Genomic DNA, 23521 nt, shown 5'->3' with positions numbered 1-23521 from the left:
TAGGTTCGATGGGGCTTTGAGCAGCCCGGTCTAGTGGAAGGTGTCCCTGCCAAAGGCAGAAGGCTTGGAACTAGATGATCTTTAAGGTCCCTTTCAACACAAAACATTCTATGATTCTATCAGAAACATCTTTTGTATTTTAACTTCAAAACAGCCTTGATAGATCATCAGGGAAAAACAAACCAAATCACCATACTCTGGCACTTCATCTCATCTGGAGTAAAAGCACTGACTTTCGGAGATTCATTTTCTAGTCTTATATCAGTCGCTTCTCTCATTTCAGACTGGTTTTAAAAAAAAAATATTTGAAAGGAGTGCAGATTGTGTAAACCAAGGTACTCATAGTATTGCACATTAGAGTGGGCTGTTGCAGCAGCATTTGAGGCTTCAGTGGGTCCCACTCACCTGCTAGGATTGCCTTCACCCAGTCAGCAATGCTTACTGCTGGCTTGCAGGCTCAGTCACCTAGCCAAAACAAAAAATAGCTTTTCCTTTCTCTTAAATGAATGCTGCCATAAACCAGGCTTATCTCTCTCAGTAAGAACATAACTAAAGAACATTTAATTCCTCTCTGAATCCTGGTTCAAGACATAAAAAAATCTGCTAGCTTTAAACTTTTCAATGACACATCTCCCTGTTGAAAGAGCTGTTTGCTAGATTTGTATGCAAAAAGTAGTGCAGGCCCAAGATAAAAACCAGGTAGAAATCTAAGGAAACTATTTCATCAGTGACAAGCTAGTCAGCCATTTTGAGATGAGGGACTGGGGTGGTTACAGGAGAAACAGAAAGACCAAAAACGTCACTTTGTTTTCCTTCTTTGATGTCACCTATTTTTGTGCCTGCTCTGAAAAGAACACCAGCAGCAAAGAAGTTGACCCAGCTGATCCTCTACACACTAACAGAGGAAGAGATGAGGCACTTGCTCAGAATAGGAACGATCAGATCACCCTGTAGAGGTGGCTTTCTCTCCTCCCACTTACATGCTGTTCTGCTCCCAAAATAGTCTGATGTGCACAGGATGGCGGTTTGTCTCTCAGGACATGCTGTTGTCTGAGTGACATGTTTGGGTTCCCAATATCAACCCATCACAATTACCTGAGAAGGTCCTAAAGAGTGCCTTTCATCAAACTGTGCATAAAGAGGCTGCAGGGACAAGGGTATGTCTTGTATTTGCTTTCACACATTGTGTGTTTAAGCTGTATTTCTCCATGCTTTCTTCTCTAATTAGGAAACTAGAGGGTCATGTTTAAAACAATCAAAAGTATATAGTTGTATAGAGCTGGAATGCCAATATGCTCCCATCTCCAGCAACTGGATCATGACATAGGCAAATTAGTACTGCAAAACCAATGGCTGGATGTATAGGATCATCATATAGCCACTATGATATTTTTGAAGAAAAAAAGGCTGCACACCTTGTAAACATTTCTCTGAATATTGCCATATTCTCAATTTTTTTCCAGCTTTTTAAACCCATGAGCTTACACTGCCAATTCCAACATTTATACAATCTGTAAATACTATTGAAAGTTGACGAAGTTAAAGAGACACCATCCACTGTAATGTTAAATTTTCAGCCAGGCATTACTCTATGTTTAAAGTTTTAACATCTAATTTACTTTTAGTACCATGAAGTGACACTAACTATATTGAACTGGAGAAGACCACATACTGACCCTCTGAAGAAGCAAGGATGAAGAACTAGACCTGTAAGTTTCAAAAGCCTTATGTCAAGAGGCCTACCATACAGAAGAAACACACAGAAGCACAACTATGACAATATGCAAGATCAACTAAAACGCTGCCCACTCCTAAACCACCATATTTCAGTGATAGATATATTCTAAAGCAGTAACATGTGATCTCTAAGCCCAGCATTGTGATAATCAGCTGCAAAACACCAAAGCTGCCACTAACACATTTTTCTCTGTCCCTTACCTGGGCAGTTTTGAGCAGATTGCTTAAAAGAGTCTTGGTTGCTTATACATTTTACAAACTATAGCTTCATCAAAACAGAAGTAGGAGGAAACCAGCAGGGGTTTTCATGTCAGTTCTTAAGCAAAACAGGTCATCCTTCATCAAGTTTTCCAAATATTGAGGATGCTACCTGACTTCTCTAGATAAAGGAGAGTTAGGAAATTGATACAGAGGATTGAGAAGATGTACATTTGTAAATAACGTACACTGTTATAATTAGCATCTAATAAATTGATTATCAAATGTGCACTTAAATTAGCTTTTAAGCACATTCAGCACCTTTTTGAATCTTTTGAAGTGTAGGCTTTTTGATCTGTTTACAAAATATTCCATTCTATTATGATGGTATTAGTCATCACATGACAGAACTGGCAATTGTAGACTATGTTTTCAAAACAAACAGGAAAATTTGCCAGATGAGGTCAAATGACTCTGAAAGACAAAAGGTCTTTTAAGAAATGTGTTTAGTGCACAGATTAAATGGAACTTGTTCCCGTCCAGATGCTTAAACCAATTTTCAGTCACACAGTAAATGAGAACCCATTCCTTGGTCTAGCTAGTATTATCCTTTTCAAAATACACATGAGCACAATTTCAAGATGACATTTACAACTTGTGACTTGGCTGTCACATTGTACTATGAACTAACTTCTTTTTCCCGTAATGTTATTTTCATTACTTTTGGTGATTAATGCCTCTTTAACATAATTTAAAAAAAAAACCAAACTGGCAACTAAGATAATACTGGTTTTCTACTAAGCAGCCATGCTTATTTGTATCTTTAGACAGACTATGTGGTCTGATGGTAGAGGAACAGGTAATTCATCAATGCTAAGGACAGCAAGGCATGATGAAACGAACCAGTTTGTTATACTAGCTTGTGGTATCTCACCAAAAATCATAACCTGCATTTAACAAAGAGTCTTTTCTTACAGGTGCCAGGCTGCGTACTTCCAACACGTTAACTGTTGCGCGCAACACATGCTTATTACAAGCCTGTGCAGCTGGAAACAAAGTTTATCACTGCACCTTTTGGAGTGAATTCAGATCTGTGACACAGGACAGGGACAAAACTCTGCTGTACATGATATAAAGGAGAGACTGAAAGAGCGGATTTGTTCACCCTTAAGAAAAGAAGTGACGTCTGCTTATGGTCTTCCATAACCTAACAGAAGGATACAGAAGACAGGCAGGCTTGGGACGTGCCATACAGTGACAGTATGAGAAACCACAACCTGAAGCTGCGACACAGAAAATACTGATTAAAAAAAAAAAAGAAAAAAAAAGACAAACACACACCTACGTAGGTCATGAAACACTGGACCAAGAAACAAATGAATCTGAATGTCCATCCTTGGAGATGTTCAGAACACAACCGGACATGGCCCTGCAAAAGCCAGCCTAGCTGGTTCTATTTTGCAAAGGTGTATTGCACTAGATGGCATCTAGAGGTCTCTTGTCACCTAGATTATTTTCTAAGAATCTAACTTCAGCTGGTGATGAGAAGGAATAAGGCAGAGCAGGCTGGAATTGACTTTGCTGTAACACAGATGCATTATATTCTCCCCAGTGATCAAAATCAGAGAGTTAAAAGATACTGATTAAACACATGATGTAAAGTTACACCACCACACAAATGTTCTGGAAATTTCTAATAGCTTTTTAAAAAAGCAAATTGCGAAGTCCTGATAACAACACACTGTGGACTGCATAATCTTGAGCTCTCTTTCCTTTCGTTCACTGACCTCTCCCAACACGAATGCAGGATATACTTGAAAGGTCATCTGGCACGGTGAGAGCAATGGTTCTCTAGAGGACATATGTCACAACATGTAGACCGTCCTGCCAGCCAAATGAGTGTTGCATTCTCACCCCCCTCAGTTACAACACAAACAAAAGTTTTGAGTGTCCTTAAGTACACTGTGTATTGAAGTTCTTTTGTTAAGAAATTATATTTCATGCTGTCAAATCCTGTAATAAGACTTGCTAGAGCTAGCTATCTATTATACACAGGTTCATTATATATAGGCACCTGCCCAACTTCACATCTATATGGAAGCACACGTGCTCCATCAGGTGCGCTACATCCAAGCCTTCTGTACTTGTATGTACACTGTATAATTTTCTAAATCAGAGTGATATGCATATACCAAACACCATTACAGAAAAGTACAAGAACAAAAAATAAACAGAAGTATTACCCTCTAATAAATGGTAAATAATCACTAATGTAAATAAATAGATAATAAATAGTCACTGCCAGATACAGAATCCTCAGCCACAGTCACCAAACAAAACCAATCCCTTAAAAAGTCTAACACTTTCTCCGGGCCTGCTAGTTAAAACATTTCCTGCTCTGAAAAGAATAGCTCTACATGCATTGTCATATGTGCCCACAAGCAGCAGTTTGTTACTGCACACTGTGCTTCACCTTTGACTGACAACAAATCAGGGCACACATGATATTTTCAGAAAAACTCTGCACAAAACTCATAGTAATTCTCTTACTGGTAGAAGAATTATGGCACTGATATTTTTTAGCAGTAGGTTTCATGGTTGGAAGCTCCAGTATTTGATCCTCAGCCAAAAACAAAGCCACAGTATTTAATATCTTCAAACATCAACAAAGACACAGTGAATTTATCAGCTTTTAAATACCCCTGTGAATGTCACCTTAAAAGCTTGATAATAATTTGCCCAAATAGCAGCAGCTTCTTTTTTGTTTCTATACATATGTGATAAAATACCTACATATTCACCTGGTTTTCTAGTGGTGTACTGTACTACTACTCAAAGAAGTTTTATCAAAATGAACTTGCTCTGAACACTTTTTTTTTTTTTTTTTTACATTAATCCTTTTTAAGGGAAGTAATTTCATTACAGTTTTGTGTATGTCAGGTCCATGACACACACTCTTGACTGCTGACCTCCCTGGCAATCTTCCCACTGGCATTTCCTTGCTACAGTATTTGTCACCTGTGTGAACTCAACACTGATATCTCTGGGTTCTTCTTGCTCCTCCAAAGCCATCCTGACCAGTTACCTCACCAGCATATGAGTGCTTGTCACACAGCCTCAGGTACCCTGTTTTGCAGGAGGCAGAAGCATTCTTAAACAAAATCACAAATTGGCTTCAGTGGCCACCACACTTCTTGCTCCTGTAAGGACTTATGCAAAGCTCCCAGATTAGACTGTCAACATTGGAAATCTGTTCATCCAGTTCATTTTAGGTAAGTCAGTGGAACAAATGCATTCCAAAATACATTACAGTGCAGTCCATTTTTGCTTGCTCTTGAAATATCAAAGCAAAAACGAGTTATAACCTACACAAGGGAAGCAGGAACAGCCTCCTATGTCCTTCCTACACTAGGAAAAGTAGTTGTGCATTTAAAAAGCGATCTCATTAGTGGACATAGAAATGATGGCTTTATACACACAAAAAAAGAGAATACAACAAGCATCCAAGACAATTTAGCCGTGGATGCTTAGATATTTTAGGGATGCTTAGATGCTGACCCCAGGTGTAGCATGGCCAGAAGAATCTCTGGAAGAGTATTCTACCAGCAATTCTTAAGAATCGTTTAAATCAACAGCTTCACTCAGACTTAAAAATAGCCTTCTCTGCAGCTTTTGACATATTCAGAATAGCATCTGACAGAGAAGCAACACAAAAGCCTATCAGCAAACTTGGCAAATATCCTCAAAAGATGCAAGGGAAGTTGTTCAGGAGCTAATTAACTAGTCCCAACAGAAGCATGGGGTAAAGGAAGTGCAACATGGTATGTACTGCAAATCAGTAGGCTCGAAAGAGACAATAAAAAAAAATGCCATTGAGAGGGAAAATTTCTAGTGAAGCACTGTAGTCCTACCTATTTCAGTTCAACAATGAATAAGAAAAAGAAAGTGCTTTCAATGAGTGTTCTGATTTCCCTGGCAAAACAAAGGAATCCACCTGCCCTGTCCAACCTCCTATTGAAAGGAAAAGGCGAGTTCCAAGCATGTACAGGCACTTTTGCATAGTCTAGCTGAGGTGTGCCACAATTCCACAGGTCTCGAGTATAAACTACCATAAACTATTTAAATTTCATCAAGTCAGAAAGTGCCCCGTATTCCTAATTTACTTGCCAAATTCTGCTCTTCTAATTATGACTTTGATGAAGTATTCAGGAGCAGTACCAATAGCTCCTTACCCTTTTCCTAGCTGCACTAAGAAGACAGGATTTTGTTGAGGACAAAGTCTTGGGTACATCCATTATCCAGAGTTTACTGCCAGACTCACAGGGTAGTATCAACAAGGCATCACACGACCATTTTTAGAGGCAGTGTTGGCTGCTCATAATGTTCAGAAAAATCTTTCTACTTAGTAATCCATTTCTGTGTCAGGCCTAGCCCTCCTTGTCTTGCAGGACTTTTGGACTAAATGATCCATAATACATTTATTACTGCAAGAGCAGAATTTCTATTATTGTATTACTGTGTCTCCTACTTGCATACTTTCTGATACCCTTCCTTCAGCCTAGTACTGGCAATTCTGAAGTTGGATTGCTTGTAGAAATCCAGGAAATATAGTGGCTTTCCTACTGTGTCAGATCTACTGGTCATGCCAGAATAAGCCCTTACGTAAAGGCTTCCTAAGATAGGAAGAATAGGAAAGTGTTGTTCTTTAACAGTCAGCAAAACAGGGGAAGCTTTGGCATTGCAACACTGAGTACCATGGAGGTCTCTCAGACTCCTCCAGGTTCTTGCATGATTGGCAAGTTTGGGGCAACTGCTTCCCAGTTTTACAAGTGAAGTCAGCTTCTACCAAAACCAAGATATAGGCAACATCAGCTGTTGGCTACAGTTATAGACACTGTGGGCTACAGTTATAGACACTGGCAATTAAAATAAAAAAAAAGTCAGAAAGAGGAGAAAAACCCATAAACTTACAGAACAAAACCAGGTTTTCTAAAGAGCTACAGGCTGGGAATTTCTAAACTGAGTGCTTAACACTAAGTGTAGATTATTTAAATAGTTTTCCTTTTACTCTTCAGCAAATGGAACAGCATCATACCTAAGAAGACAGGTACATATCTCCATCTTCCCAACAACTAGAGATATGAACATAGAATTGAATAGTCATTTTTGGTAGGAAAATATCTGTTGTTCCTGAATTAAAGAAAAAAAACAACTAAGCTAAACCACTACCATTATCACTATATAGCCTAAGTGTCAAGAGCCCTTGACTAACACACAAGTCTTCAGTGGACTCTGGCAGCTACGCCAATAAAACAATTTGGCTTTGAACAGCTGTCTCACCAGAATAACTACCACCAAATTCTGATCATATCAGATTATTTTAAGAGTTCCCTATGCCACAGTGTCCTCAGGCTGTACCACAAAGAATCAGGCTTCCATGATCGAGGCATAGAATTTGCAAGAAGTTCATTTTCTTCTCAGATTTCCTGCACAGTTTTTATGCCTCAACCTCATTTCATCATTTCATTGAGTTTCCCTGAAATTCTGTGAAGACCCATGGACACAGGCATTAGAGTAACTGCCTACAATTGCTGTCCTGAATGACACTGGCACTTAGGTGCTTCTCAATAGCTTCACAGTTTTACGCTAAGGAGACCTGCATACTACATCAGAATAGTTCAGGACAAGAACAGATGCATCATCATGAAAGGTCTCACTTTTTATAGACAGCATATGAGTTGTCTATCATGGAATTGGTAACACATCAGTCATCACTCCATATAACCCTACAGAGAACTTCTCAGAGGCTCTTTAACCTCTCACTTCAGATGTCTCAATATAGAACATCAGAAATATTTTTGAAAATCGGAAGGCTGTGGTTGATCCTGCTGTCTCTCTGGTGTTTGCTCCACATCCCTTTCTTCACTGACTGCTGGAATGAACACAGGCACAATCACTGACAGACGGTGAAATTCCACTCTTCCAGGTGACTGGCATTCGCAGCCCACCACCTGCTCACTTCTCAGGAGCCATTCCTGCCTATGCTCCCTGCTCCTCTATATTACAGCCTCTGTCCTTCAGCCTCTGTCCTGGGCCCCTAAAGGTATCTGTCAACTTTGTCATTTGACAGCCATCCAGGCAGGCATTTTACTTACTGGAAAGAACAACTGATTTACAAGTTACCTCAGGAAAGGATCTCAAAGCCTGCATAGCTGGAAGACAATAGAGTACTAATAAGAAACCCTGCCACTTTAAGCTTCTGGCTATTCCCTCACCTTTCTTTCTCCTAAACCATCTGTAGCAACTATGTTAAAGCCCCTCCTAAAAAAAAAAAAAAAAAAACAACAAACCAAACCAAACCAAAAAAACACCACGGAATTGCTATAGCTCTTCAGAAGCTTAAAAAACTTGTCTTCATAAAAACAAGGTACATTTGATTTATGCTCCAGCTGCTTCTATGAAAAACCGAACATCACAGCTTCAGAATTGACCTTAGTTCTATTACATCATTCTAGACACAATTTCTTAAGCTTTAAAGTGTTAATTTTAATTTAGTGAAAGTGAAAATACATTTTAAGCGCACTTTATGAATCTTGTACTCTTTTAAAACTCAAAAGCAAACAAATTTCTCCACTAATAACAGTATAAAGTAATTTTGTTTTCCAACTACAAAGCTAAAAAAAGTCAGGAAGCACAAACCATTATCAAGGCACTCCGCAGTCCCTCTTTGGGAGCACTAAGGAAAAAAATTGAGAAACCCCAACTTTTCTGCCCTTCCCAATTGTTTCCCTGCAGACTTCATTTTCAGACCACTCTCCTGTGTTCTGAAATTGTATAGCTACAGTCTTTTTGTTTAAGAAATTAAAACCAGTAAACTTGCATAAAACAAATGAAAACTTAGTAGTGGCTGTTTATCTGGAAAACAGGAACACCACAGTGCATCCTATAGCATTTCTTGTCTTACACATTGCAATCATAACTGTCTGCTATGTCACAAAAAATAGTCAGTGATAACCACTCCTGCAATGCCTGCAGAGTCAACGCTGCTAAGGGGCCAAGTTGAATTCTATTCCTTCTTGGGCACGACCAAATTATTTACTAAATTCCAGTGAGCTGAAGCAAAAGGATTACTTGCAGTAAATGTACTGCACCAGTGTGGGAAAGAGATTCAGATTGTCTCTCTGAACACAGAGTAAGCTTCTTTACCTGGCAACTGGAAATTTTACTTATTTTTCAAAAGTAATTCCTTGTAAGAGTTGATCACTTGATGTACATTTTTATTGACCAACCAACAACTGTTTTATACAACATGTTTTCAAGTTGTATTTCAGAGCATGCTTGAAAGGGAAAGTTTTGTCTGTAGTTTTAGATAAAAAAATATAAGGATATGAAAACTAAATTAAATCCTCTCATTCCCGTTACCATTTTTCTTTACTTTTCACTGGGTAATAATGCAGGCTGACAAATTCCAGAACATTAAAGTACATATAATGTAATTTAACGTACTGTAAAGTCTCTGATCACTACCTTCAGTTCTATAAGGTAGGTATGGGTCAGACTAATTTAAGCTCTTCTGTTCACTCTGACTAGACAGAAAAATGTATTTGCACCAGTGTCAATCAAGTTCAGAGTAAGCAAAAGACAAGAGTCAGGAAGAGACAAAGATAGTGGTGACAAGATGAATACTACCTATAGCATACAGGGAGACTAATTTTACTGTCTTCAAAGGATGACCAAAATGCTCTCATGCTTGTAAAATATTATGGCAGATATTACAAAGCAATTACTGCACAAGAGTATTGTGCACTTCAGAAACTCTTGTATTGTAATCTCTTTAGATTTGGAAAAGCTGTATACAATAAACATGAAGTAAGTAGCTGAGTCTAAAAATACATACATGTATAATTAACATAATATATTCTAAAACCTAGCTAGAATAAAGTTTTTTTCTTAGCACTTAAACTGTGCTCCCTTTAAAAAAGACAAAACAACAATAACAAAAACAAACAGACAAACACAAACCACCAAAAAACCAAACAAACAAAAAAATAAACCAAAAAACCCAACCCAAACCACGGGGTTATACATATGCCCCATAAAATCCTAGTACTAAACATCCATGAGTTTTGTGTTTCTTATTTGGTAGTACCTTTCCTCAAAGGATCTCAGCCCAGCTAGCAGGATCTCAGGCAAGTACTCACAAAAATACTCTGGCAGTTAGTTTTTGCTGTAATCCAGTAGATTGTTCCCTAACACACACAAACACAAAAAACCCAAACCCAAACCATCAAAATCCAACCACCGTCCAAAACATACTTCATGAATCAGTGAAACCAAGAATGTACAGTTTGTCTGCCTTTGCTATGTAGACAAACACTAAATGTTGCATCCTGCAGAAGACCCAACAACCTTCAGTTCTTTAACCACTGAATCAGCTAACACATATCTATCATCATACATCAGTCAGTTTCTTGTAAGATTATAATATAGGTGTATATGTATTAAAATGTGTAAATTTTCTCTTGATTACCTTCTGGGTGGGAACATTACTTTGCTTTCGTAATGGAAATGTTGGCATTTTATTCCTGAATTAAAAAGAGTAGCTGAATCTCACTGACACGAGATATGAACACAAGTTTTATTTCTTTAGGGGTAGGGCTATACGAAGTCCTTGATTACATCCTTTCTAGTCTTCCAGCAGTGAGTTTAATCCACAGTGTTTCCACCACAGCCACTTTAATCGCCTCTTCTTCCTCATACTCACTACTGGTGGCAGTCCAGCATTGGCTGCACAAGTTTTTACAGCTTTGCACTGTCTTTATGATTAGCTTACGAAAAGGTAATATCCATATAGCAAAATGGGCTTAGAAATCTTTGACAGGTTTTAAAATAGTTTTAAAAAAGCAATAATTAAGTAGTCCCAGTTGTTCTCTCCCACATGTAAATTGTTTCTTTACACTCTGAAGTACATGAATTGAAGCTTTCTTTCCACCCCAAATCTTCCTTTCTTTCCATTATAAATTTCATTTTCAAAGCTTAAATTCTAATGTTAAAAGAAAGTATGCATTTGATACTTTTCCATGTAGAATAAAAGGCCCTGTAGGCTCTTTTGCTTTATTCTGTAGAACTGCACGCATATTCTTGTGCTGGCATTTCTTCTCTTTACAGGTTCAGCAAAACCCAGCTGCTACCACAAACACAAGCAATCCAGTACGTTACATACACACACGCACACGTATATGTGTGTGCATTCCTGTATCCTAACAGATTTGTTCAGAATATGTGCTTAGCAAGATTTATTGCTCCATTTTAACAGCGATCTACTATTTAACCATCATCACAGAGCCTAGGAATTACTTTTTTCCTTTTTAAGTAACTGGAGTAAAGCAAGCAGTATTTAAAGTAATACTTGTTCCAGAGTTAAACAACACCTTGTCCTACATTAATTTTACACGTCTTTCAAGAAATCTACCTGGAGTGGATTTGTCTTGGAAGCCCCCTAAGTTTAAAGGAACTTGATGACTCATGAGAATAATTTCCTTTCATAAATAACACACTCCTTTGACATACAACTTTTGTTCCCAAATGAACACAGACAAGTGTGCTTTCTTTAATAATTCCTGACAGCATTAGTTTTTCAGTTCACAAAACTGATAAAGCACCCCAAAAGGCAAGTTTCATTCAAATATACATGAGGTAAAGATTAATAACTCCATTTTATATGCAACTGCCTTTTTGAAAACCCTGATGTGACTTCACTTCTAAAATTCCATCATTGTGGTGTAATCCCCAATTAGCATCTATTCATCAAACCTGTAGAAGACTTTTCCTTCATTTTCTTCAAATCAAATTTATTTTTCTCTACCCATCACATCATCTTATGGGTCCCAAGCAACCTTTCTGTTCTTTCCTCATTTAAGGTCAGAGGCTCTTAAGCCACCAATAGACTATCATACAGCTTCCTGAGTAACCTGCCTGACATCTTGCACCTGCAAAACAAGGACAGCAATGATGACCTCTCAAATCACTCAGGCATGAGCTGCAAGAAAATTGAAATCAAAATCGGTGGCATAACTTTGGGGTTTCAGTGGAGGAACAACTTGAATATGTGCTTAAAGCAGTCCAAGGCCAGAATAAGAGACTGCCACAAATTTCTAGAGAGTTCACCTGCACTCAGCAGTCACCACAGTACTACCCATCAGAAAAATTCGTGGTTCTTAAGTAAGTAGAAGAATTTAAAGTTTTTTTTAACAAAGTGAAACTAGAAACCTTTGTACTGCACCACATCCCACAGAGAGAGGAGATATGAGTGCGACAGCAACCTCTGATAAGCAGCAGGGTTTCCCACTGTTCACAGTGATGAGGTGAGCTCTGTACCTCATTGGTGCAGAGGCTCCAAAAGTGGAGAGCTCCAGCTGGCCAACACCACAGCAGCAGAGCATGAAGTGCCACACTACACCAGCAAGAAGTGTTCATCTGGATAAACTTAGAAAACAAATCACAATTCAGTCCAAATTTATTTCTCAATCTCCAGAGATAAGGCAGGCACACCCCATCTTGAAACTATCTTGTGCAACTTAGAAACACCTAAACTGTAACATGGGCTGCCAAAGATTAAGTAAAACTAAAATATTCTGGTCTGAGAGCATCCCGGTACGAAAACACACAAACTATGAGCTAGATAGTCCTTTATGATAAACCATCAAGCAGAAGGCAAAGGGTAGTTCACACTGAAAAACAGTCATACCACAAGAAAGAGAAACAAACAACCATGAAGCCCCTGTGCCTTCTGAAGACAGCATACTATAAACCCACACTGTTTTCTGAGACTGAATGAGCTAAATTTACAACTGCTAGATGAGAGATAATGTAGCTTAAAAGTGTTTTTAAAAATCCCATGCCAGGCTCTCTTTCTGACGTCAGGTCACTCTCAGAGCATGACGTGTCAACAAATCACTGTCACACACTTATTTGAGGGAGAAAACACAAAGGGGAGATGGTATTTTTCCTCAGCTAGACTAAACTGCAGCTCTCCTGAGGGTCCACCCAAGCAGCTAAAAAACCCTCTAAAATTATTTTAAAACCAAACCCAAAACCGATGGGTTCAAGGAGGCATTACTTCCCTCAGTCTGCATCAGAGTGTGGTTCCCAGTTTCAGCTTTAGTGCCCAGCCTCCACCCCTCCATTTCTCTCCCTCCACATCAGGATATTAAGCCAGATTTACACAAATGGGCATTTCAGAGTCATCAGCTAAGCCATTCTGAAGATGAAAGTGATAAAGTCATTGCAAGTGATTACATATTAAAGTCTATGGTTCAATGGGTGTTTTATAATTTCAGAATCTCTGAGAATACATGAAGACTGGCTATATTATAATTAAATGGGAACTTTGATATCATGCGTGTGTCATGTCATAAGAGTCATGACAGGGACTCTAGAACCAAAGATTTAAAGAATGGTTTGAAAAAAGAAAACTTTAACCATTGTAAAATGTTAATGTTGAGAATTAAAGATGTAAGGGCGTGCAAAGCTTTAATATAGCCATTTAAAAATTCATATTTTGTGAGTTGCATATTGGTCTTAAGTGTTATTCTCCACTAGAATATCTAATCCATTACAGAAAAGTTATAAAAATACAGGACGACAGCAGCAGAGGGAGCTTCTACTCTCAATACTCCCTTTCATATCAAAACCAGTTAAAGGTAAAAGGCTGAATACTTAGCTTCAGGGCAATGCCCGACTTCTCTAATCGCTAAGACTGTCACTGATGTACAGCCAGCAAAAGTGCACAGCTCTCAGACTAGCTCCAGTTACCTCTGCCTCTAGCGCTTGGCAAGTAGAACTGCCCCTACATCTAGATGCTTGCCCATTGTCCCTGCTCCAATAGGAAAAGGAGTACAGGGGAAAAACAGCTGAACTGCCAAAGAGTAATATCAAGGCACACAAAAAACTATATTTTTGTAGCTTCAACTTCCATTAAGAAAAAAGTAAATACAAAAATTGTATTTGGTTTGCTGATTTCAGAAATGCTTCAGCAGAGTCTCCAAGGGTGGCTGCAAATCCATCGACTTTGATGACACAATATCAAATATTTCTTGCAGCAGTTTACTTAGTCAGTGTCTCATACTGGGTTTTGCTCTTGAAGATGTCTTCTCACTGAAAAATTTGGAGATTTAAAAGAAACTAGCAATTCAAGGGCTCTAATACTTTTGTCTAGATCAACAAAGACTACAATCTACTTCCCATGTTTAAGCAGAAAGCCTAAGCTCTGTAGAGCCTGTAGCTATTAAAAGCATATTATGTCCTTCTTCAAATATGTTGACAATGGCAAGACACATTCTCATTGACAGAAAGCTGGCGTAATTCTTGTTTCCACCCCCATAAAATCTATTTTCCATCCCATAAACTAGTATTGTACTAAATAAATAGCATCAATACCAATAAATAAGAGCTCCTAAAAATTTCACAGCCGTAATAAAGGATCACAAAATATTAAGTTAATTTTCATTCAGGTATTTATGCATAAACACAAAATATTGCCTTTTTTGTTTTCTTTATGAACATTTTAATACTTGAACGTGACAACCAATATTTCAAGACATGGGATGGCTGCTTTAAAAGTTAAATTAAGATCTGGAGCAGCTCTAAAAGCAGCACAAACAGATCACATTTGAGAATCAGAAGCTAAGCATTTTGCTGCTTGTTTAACTTGGCCCCCTTTGATAAGGTGTTCCCTTGGGCTACTTCTACAACAGCCTGAATAGGAAAATGAAGGAATTTGAAACATCTGAACTGGCAGCTCAATATGTAACTCAGCATGACAATTCTGAGATCTAAGGCTTCTCTAGAGCTGTCACCTTTCACATTTGAGTCTTTCACAGGCTTACTGAATGTAGTAGGCTGATCAAATTTAATGAGTAAGCCTGGGTTCTACTCATCTGGGAACAGAGGCTGCACAGCACAGCACTGCCATACTACACCAGGAGCCTGGCCCAGTACTTCTTCAGTAGCAAACACCTGAATTACTGTGCATGCCTAGCAAAGGTGATTTTTCCCGCATTTGTCATGCCTATCGAAATCTTTGTTATCTTTATCATATTCAAGTTTTTAAGAGCTGCAGTGGTAGACATACCCTTAGCTTTATCTATGACCCCTCACTAGGAAAAAAAGCCACAGCTGACAATATCCATCAGCAATTAATTTTCTTAAGTAACCAAAGTCAAAATCATTTGTGTCTTCTGTAGCATTCAGTTCAACTGACAATTGCAGCAGTATGTGTAGGGCTTTTTTTTGGTTGCATTTGAAGATGGGCTCCTCCACATTAAATGTGTATCTGTCAATCCTCTTTCATACATCAAAAAAGACACAAAGGAAGCTTCACTTTCTAAATCACTTTCAACATATATGGCATAGCATGCAGCAACATCACAAGACCAGTTTAACAAAATACAAAATGGAAATCATCTGAACAGGACGCAAGCAACAAAACAGAAACTAATTAACTAGAGAGGGAAGCTCAGACCAAGAGCAGAGTTTATAGCAGAGTAGTAATGTTAACTGCAAGGTCAAAGAAAATGGAATGGCTCAGCCATACTGAGCGGTGGACCAAACCAGGTGGGATTGCACCCAGTCATGACCAAAGGCTTCTCAGACCAAAAATGAACTTTGCAAGTTAAAAATGGACAGAACATGGGAAAAGTAAAAAAGCTGGGAAGATATCCTTCTGGTATAGGTGATAAGCTGTGCTAAGAAAGAAATCACAGACATGTTCTCTGAAAACCTGTAAGATAAAAGGCTCTCTAAACTTCTGTTACTAAGCAATGCATCTGGTATTTGGGATTTGGCAGAGCTTACTGAAATGTAGCAGTGGACTGGTTGATAGTATATAGGAAGCATAGGAAGAAAGACTCATCTTGTCACTGGGAATGCAAGACCAGCTTACAGAACCTATAAAGGTTATCAGTTGGAGGTGTAAGAAACCCAGTGCAATCACAGAAATGTTACTCTTCCAAGATAATAAAAAAAAATGGTTTGGATCAGATCATAAGAGATTGAATTCAGGCTATTTAAACAACCAAGAAAATCTGAACATAGTTATTAAGAGTTTAATATCACCTTCTTGGTATTGTAAAAACAGACACTAAAGCAACTAGTTGTCTGAAGTCTTCATTGTGATAAAATATATCATCAGTCCAAATCTGACAAGAGAAAACCAGAAGTTTGTAAGAGAACACCTTCCCTCGGCTTTTGTTTGCATTCTACTGTGGAAAAGACCTCAGGCTATTAAGAAGCAAGGCCTAAGCCATGCTTCCTTCAACTGTATCACTATTTAATTTTGTTTCTTTGCATACTCAATTTCTTTATTTATCACCCTATTTCAGAGAAGCATAGAAACTCACATTCAAACATGTTCCTTCCATGATGTTATTATAAATACTACAATTGGAAACACCAAGTGAAATACTTCGCAATCAAAATAAAATTAGGACAGAGAATAGAACACTGCTTTCCAAAATACCTGTATTTTATTTCACAACAACACATTACATCCATTTAGCACTGACAGAAAACAAAAAGCTGTGCTGCAATACATTTCAATAAAAGACGACGGTAATACTTGAATTTTGTCTTTTAATTGAGGAATCTCTTAAACTGCACGAATGAATAACTGCAGCATTGTTTCTGTTCTGCTCTGGGGTGTGCTATTAGGGAAGTGATGGCAGTGAAATTAGGTAACTAGTATGTTCTCACTGTTGTTAAGTTTGCAAATTTTAGCTAAAAAAGACATGGTTCAAAACTATGCAAATGCACTGGAAAGTACCAGCATGCAAGTCTAGGAGTATACAGAGTATTGCAAATAACCTAGAAAATGCCTTTCTGTATAGTCTGAATAATAGCCTTTTATGAAAAAAATTGACTGAATGGATGCAGTGCATATATATGTTTTTCATTTTAAGTGCACTGTATCTAAAAAGGATGGATATGCTATACTGAAGATTCCTAATGTAATATGCTATAATACTGCCAGAAGAAAGCAACAGAAACAGTTCCTGCATCCAGGATTTCAAGAGGAGGAAAACTCCTTAGCTTAATGGAAGCTATAAATATCACAGGAACATGCAACCATGAGAAGTTTCAGTTTTTTTTTTTCCTCCACTGAAAAGGCTTAAAAGTTATGTGGCAATCGTTGTGTGTATCATTATTCTGTCACATTAAAGGTGTCTCAAATATCAGCACCTGACAAAGATAATGAGAAAAAAAATCATGTTGCAGAGAAAATAAATTTAAAAACAAAAGGAACATTTTAAGCATTGATCAGAACAAGTAGTAAACTAAATAACTTCCTGCTTTCAAGGACTTTATTCTAAGGGGATGGTGGTTGTTAGCATTGCTACAAGACCACATTAGTGCTCCCACAGAAGAAGCATGCTGGATGTGTTAATGGCCGAACACAAAAAGCGATGGCTGGGACACTGTTAGGCCATGAAGAAGCTGAGATGCAGGAGGTAAAATGAAAGAAGGCAGATGAGGCATTTCTCCTGAGAGACTGGACCAAACTGACAGATAGAATGCACAGTAAGAGACAGACCAGTAGTTTTTATGCAAGTTTGCATGTTTCACCGGTCTTTTGATACAGTAGGGCAATAAGTACCAGTATTTTGGGGCTCACCATTAGCCCCTTTTTCAGCACAAAGTTTCCAAGACATGCAGTCACATAACACATGGAGAGACAGGGAAAAACTGCTCCCTTACCACCTGTGTGGTTGATCAGTTTGCTCACACAGACAGTACATGCATTGCTACCTGTCAGAGAGGAAAACATTCCTGTACTTAGATATAGATATATCTGATTAAATACTCCACTTCCTGCAACAATGCATAACAGAACAATGACATAACAGCAAAATGAGCTGAGTAACTGTAGGGGAAAGACAACAAAGTACTGTCAAGCATGCCAAGGAGGGCCCACAACTCTTTTTTTCTGAGGTATGTCCTGGACCAATTTGGCACTTCCTAACAAGCAAGGCTCCTACAGCATTTGAAAGACAGACTTCAGGAATTATGTAAATGCTCAGCAACTTGTATCTGAACCATAAGAGTCATTTTAATTTTCTAAGCCAATGCACATCACCAGATCAACAGCACAATACAGAATGGGTTGTTTCCCTTTTCTCCACTTTTGAAGTACATTTTCCACCCTTTCCGTGAGTCATGACCCACAGATCTCTATACGATGTATTAACATATTGTGTACTTCTTGGGCAATAACTTAACTGTATTATAAAGCCTGAGTCAAGATTTTGTAGGAAATGAGTTTCAAGATTCTCGTAAATAAAGATAATATGCCCTTTGCTACCTCAAAGATTTCTAACAGCCATACCTTATTTTTAATTGACATGTATGTTGCAAAAACTACACAAATAATTTTGTCTCTATACGGATGCAGCTAGCATTTTAAAGGACTGCATGGTATTGCAGCTTCCCACGTTGGTGTCTCAGAGTTCATTTCCCACTACTCTGTTTGACCGAGAGTGAGATGAAGTTGCATTTATTTGTTAAAAATACTAACAGCCACACTTCAATGTTTGTATTGCCATCCAAGGATCAACCTGGCATTCAGGCTTTGTGCAATGACAATGCCTAACATTAGATTTTGTTTTTTTTTAATCCTCTGACTTCCCTTAAAGCCAAATATTATCATCTGAGCATATTAATGTGAGTTTGCTCTGTTCACCCTGGGAGTCTCTTGGTCACGGTAATTCCCAAATATCCTTTAGTAGTAACTGGTCCCTTTTCCATGTATTTACAAGATGATGGTCCTCTCTATACATTCATTTAGCTTGATCTGGATGCCACACCATGCAATGGTTTTTCTCACAGTGATAAGCATATTCCTGGTTAGTTCAACCTTCATGCTGATAGTCTTTCTCTCAACAGCGTCAGACGCAGGAACACGCTCTGAAGTTACTTAAGAGTATATGGAATTCAAGAATATTTCTGTATTTTCTGTCTTCCTTACATAAGCTTTGAAATGTTCTTTTATCTAACTGTTAGTTATGTAATTTTTCACACAACAGATGTTCCAAATTCTACTTTTTTTAAAAAATAAAGTATTTATAGCACGACTGCATTGCTTCACTTCCCTAAGGTTTCACCTAAAAACTAAGAAAGCAATTAAGGCAGAAATCATTAATTAAATTAAGTTGGAGGAGAACTGGATTTCACTCTGAAATTTTTAATAGAATAATTTCCTTCCATTACCATTGTCCAGCTACACCTGAAGGCAGGCCTTAAGCCACAGAGAAGTCATGACATTTACATATCTCCACCCAAAAATGATTTATTTTAGAATGATAGTTTAAGTCCTCCTCACCCATACCTTCCTTCCTCCTGCTCTTCAGTTCAAAGAAAGGCTCTTTTGAAAGGCTTTGAATAGATCTGATCTTAAGGATAGGAAAATACGTGTGACAGTACTAGACGACAGTCTAGAGAAGACTTTTTTTGTCATCATTAAGCCAGGATGTTAAATAATACCTTAATTCTCATTGAGCTTGGCTAAAGAGCACTAATTTAAACAGCCATAAGAAAGCCAGAAAATGTGAATGATGTAGTTAACTATACAAAAACAAAGCAGTGCCAATATTCATACTTACAGGCTGAGGCTGTTCTGCAATACAGCAGTTGAAGCACAACCAAAACTCACTCATTGTGTACAGTCTGAAGTGGAAACACAGAAGAAAAGCAGGACTCAAGTCTCTGTAAATCTTGCTCCAGGTGGCAAGTTCTTTAAATAGGTTTATTTGTAATGGCTTCAATGTGAAAAACCTTTTCTCTTGAACTCTTCACCAAAGGCAAGTCAGTCCCAGGACAAACAACTTGAAGGTAAAAGGTTATTTTAGAGTCTTCCTTCAGAAGGTTGGTCCCAGCACCACAGAAACGTTATGTATGCTTCTTTGGTCCTTAGTGTTATGTGAACCTGCAAATACAAGTACAATACATCAAAAAGAAAGAATATACAGAATCTCATGCTCCTAGACAGTCACCCACACCAATGATTTCTTGGTAGTATCTTGAACCAGACTGAACAGACATTAGCAAACAAGCCATGTGCTTATTTCCACAGCAACTACCAAAAAGAGTACATACAGAAATCCATATTCCAGTTTTGGTTAGATGAAGTGATATCAAGAACTGGTGTCCAATCTTTTTGCAGCTATCTCTGTTTGATCTATTTGTAACTTTCAAATGTTAATTTAGAAAGTGACAGTTGCCCTTACGTGCCTTCCGCAGTCTAAGGGAACTGGGCCTACTGACACTTCACATCTCTCAATGGAAAAGTTACCCAGTCCGTTCACAATGGGAGGTTTAAATAGTATTTAACCACAACCCTGTTGCACAGGTGTCAAGCAAAGGTGTGTTTTTCTAAATGTTGAAGAAACAAATAAATAAATAAATTTCTGTGTATGGAAAATTTGCATAATGGCTGGATTGGGTCAACTCAAAGGTATTTTTATTCCACTCACTCCTCCTGCTTCACAGACAGTTAGCTTCAAAGCAGATTACTTGTACAATTTGAAACTGTTTCCTTAAACCTCTAAAATTCCTCAACAGAGGCTCCAGATTCCAACCATTCCTTTGCTGAAATAATGTTTATCGGTTAATCTCCAATCTGTTTTCTTTCAGTAAATGTGCAATAAAAATTCCTGTGAGATTTTCCCCTGGTTGTTTATCAGAAACTTCACTTGCAGAGAAAGTGAGACGAGTATTCACTTCACTTCATGTAATTTTCTCGATTATTCTCATTACTGAAAGTTTCAGCAACATTAAATAGCAGGAACCGGACAGATGCGGAAAAACTTCATAAGAAAATACTATACTGTTCTCTGCAGTCTCAGAATTTGCATGCTATACCACTATTTTCTAAACTCAATTCAATATGTAACAAAATTTTAACTAAAACATGGTTAACTCCTATTAAGCACATAACAATTGCCAGTATTAGTCCTGTAACTGTGGAGAGCCCATCTGCCCTTAAAACTTGGTGGGTTTACTTCTGAGAAGATAGGCTACAAGTTGTTCAAAAATCCGACAATGCTCCCGCAGTGCTAGCTGCCCCGATTAGGAGAAAATGAGAAAGCAAGCACTCAAAATTAGAGCATTTTGCAGTCTAATATATTGTGATGTGTCAGAGCTATAAACAGATACATTGCAGTGGGCTTCTCTTGCTGTGCAAGAGACCCAGTACCTTGATTTGGAGCTCCTGAAATTCTGACACTTGCATTATTGCTTCCTCACAATTTCCTCCTGACAAAGTCCACATTTAACAACCAAATTCATGTTCTCACAAAGGGTTAGCTTTCTTCCTGCTGTTACATCCATGCAGAGAAGACGCACGTGGAAATTCCTCTGCTACTGTGCCCTTTTTTGCTCATTGGTAGCTGGGACACTGCTCCAGCTCCCGGCAGTGTTATGCGCCGAGCTGAAGCCATGGGAGCAAAACCAGAGGGCTTGTGCATCCTCATGGGAGCCTGGGAGGCTCTTCTGGTTCCAAAACACTCAGGGGTTCAGAAGACTTCCTCCAACCAGCCAACCTCAGTGTACAGGACTTGTGCCCTCCAAGACAGAGTTCTCTTTGAAACCAATCTCCCCCTTGAAATGAAAAGCTGCTGAATGACAAAGCCAAGCTAGAAATCATGGAAAATCATCTCTGGTAATGCATTCATTCTTAAAAATGTATATTGTCTTCTATAGGCTGTACAGTGCCCTGTTTGCCTTTAAGTTCATGGTTCTGCAATCAGTACCAGCCAGTATTTAAATCTGTTGCCTTTTAATTAAAAAAATCAACCAAACAAACAGCAGAGGTGGGAGGATATATCTGGAAGTCTGGAGAAAACTGACAGTAACTGCACCTCCTCAATGGCAAACAAAAGCTTAGGAGTATTTGTTAGAGCACCAGAATTTTAGACATGCCCACTCTGCTAAAGAAAGGATTTTTACAATGGCCAAATTAATATAAAGAGCAGGTATAAATCTGCCACACTGAAATAAAAAGAAAAAGCCATTAAACTGAAGGCAAAAAAGGTGTATCAGCACTGTAGTGTCAACAGCAACACACCAGGACTTTCCTACGCTGCAAGCTGCTGATCTAAAACACAGGCTGATACGGGAAAATTCTGCTGTTCTTTTTCAAACTATTGAAGGAAGGAAAGGGAAGGAAGGAAGGAAGGAAGCGGGACCATACTGACCTACAGCCAGTAGTCAGGTATGATGTAGCATCACCCCATGAGCAATCTCATGAGGAAGCATTCCCGCACAGCTGGGGCTGTGCCCCACAGCCACCGCCAGGAGCACCTCACAGCTCGCCCTCCATGTTGTCCCAGGAGGGAGCGTTTCACGTGGCAGCCTTCGCAAGGCCGGCTGCGTCCGTCTGTGCAGACTTGCCAGGTAAAGAGGACAACGGAGGCTTAAGAAAACAGTTCACCACAAGAGCTCCGTCACTCTTTGTTACTGCTCTTTGTGCAGTTTATGGTGCTCAGGGTGGCAGCACACCACACAGCTCAAGCTGAAAAGACAAGGTTCCGATTCTATCTGAACTGGAAAGTTAATCAGAGTGACAAATTGTGAAACACCTACTTGCTTTTTTCCCATTTAAACTTTCTGTACTCCAAATTCAGCTTTTTTTAGTGCATGGTTTACATGGAAATAACATACACGACTATCATGCTGAGCAACTTGGTCACATTTTAAGGTTTTTACACCTTATGTACGACTACAGTTTTGTCCCATTTACAGAAATTTAAAATAGTATGAAGAAATTAAGATATTAAAAAGGATACATTGGTTAAAATTTAAAGAGAAAACCAATGGGGTAATATTCATTGCTTTGAAGTTTATTCCATGTTATCTGATCTGCAAGAGCAAAATTGCAAAACCCAGAAATGCTGCTTATTGTTAAATACCAATCACAAAGGCAATAAGGGCAAGCACGGCATTAATGGATAGTGGGGGTGGAGCACACTCTCTGAACAGTATCAGCAATTTTTCTAATTAAAGCAGTATTAACTTTCCTGGAGGAAATAGAGTAGGAAAGGTGGAAGGGCCAAAAAAGACACCGATCTCCCCTCCAAGCTCTTCACTTTTACTGGCAAAAAGCAGGCTAGAGAGCATTTATCTTAGTGGATCCAAACAGAAATATGCTGCATGCTGTGAATGGTCAGTTAGAATAAAGCTACATATTAATTATATAGCTTAAGAACAGCCTGCTGTTTTTTTTAGAAAAAGTGCCTTATAAGGGTGAATCAATCCTCTATATATGTTGACTGTATACTGGTCAGTAGAGCTTCAAACAGGAAGTACAGTAACATTGCTCTTTGACAACTACCTGAAACAAATAAAACCACAGGAAGAGAAAGAAAATGCACGTGCTAACATCTGAATTTAACTAGATTTCCTCCAAAGCTCAGACTACTATTAAAGGAGAATGGGAGGGGAAGTAAAGCATGCACGAAATCATGACTAAGTATGCCATATCTTGCACATGTATGCACAAAGTCTCAACCAGGACTATGGCTAGTTTTTTAGGCTC

General features: G+C 38.5%; 1 protein-coding gene across 1 annotated transcript in view; it reads right to left on the bottom strand.

Moving 5' to 3' along the window:
* The window catches only part of CDC42SE2 (CDC42 small effector 2), a 32702-nt gene extending 13059 nt beyond the window's left edge, over positions 1-19643 (bottom strand). Inside the window, exon 1 of the mRNA XM_008941800.1 lies at positions 19590-19643. Within this exon, the coding sequence (XP_008940048.1) occupies positions 19590-19643 (54 nt within the window). The remainder of the gene's footprint in view (positions 1-19589) is intronic.
* Positions 19644-23521: the final 3878 nt, after the last annotated feature.

The sequence above is a fragment of the Merops nubicus genome, unplaced genomic scaffold (genome assembly GCF_000691845.1).
Source record: "Merops nubicus isolate BGI_N331 unplaced genomic scaffold, ASM69184v1 scaffold17596, whole genome shotgun sequence".
NCBI lineage: Eukaryota > Metazoa > Chordata > Aves > Coraciiformes > Meropidae > Merops > Merops nubicus.
Note: the sequence above shows the minus strand (reverse complement) of the source record. Positions and strands in the feature narration are given on the sequence as shown.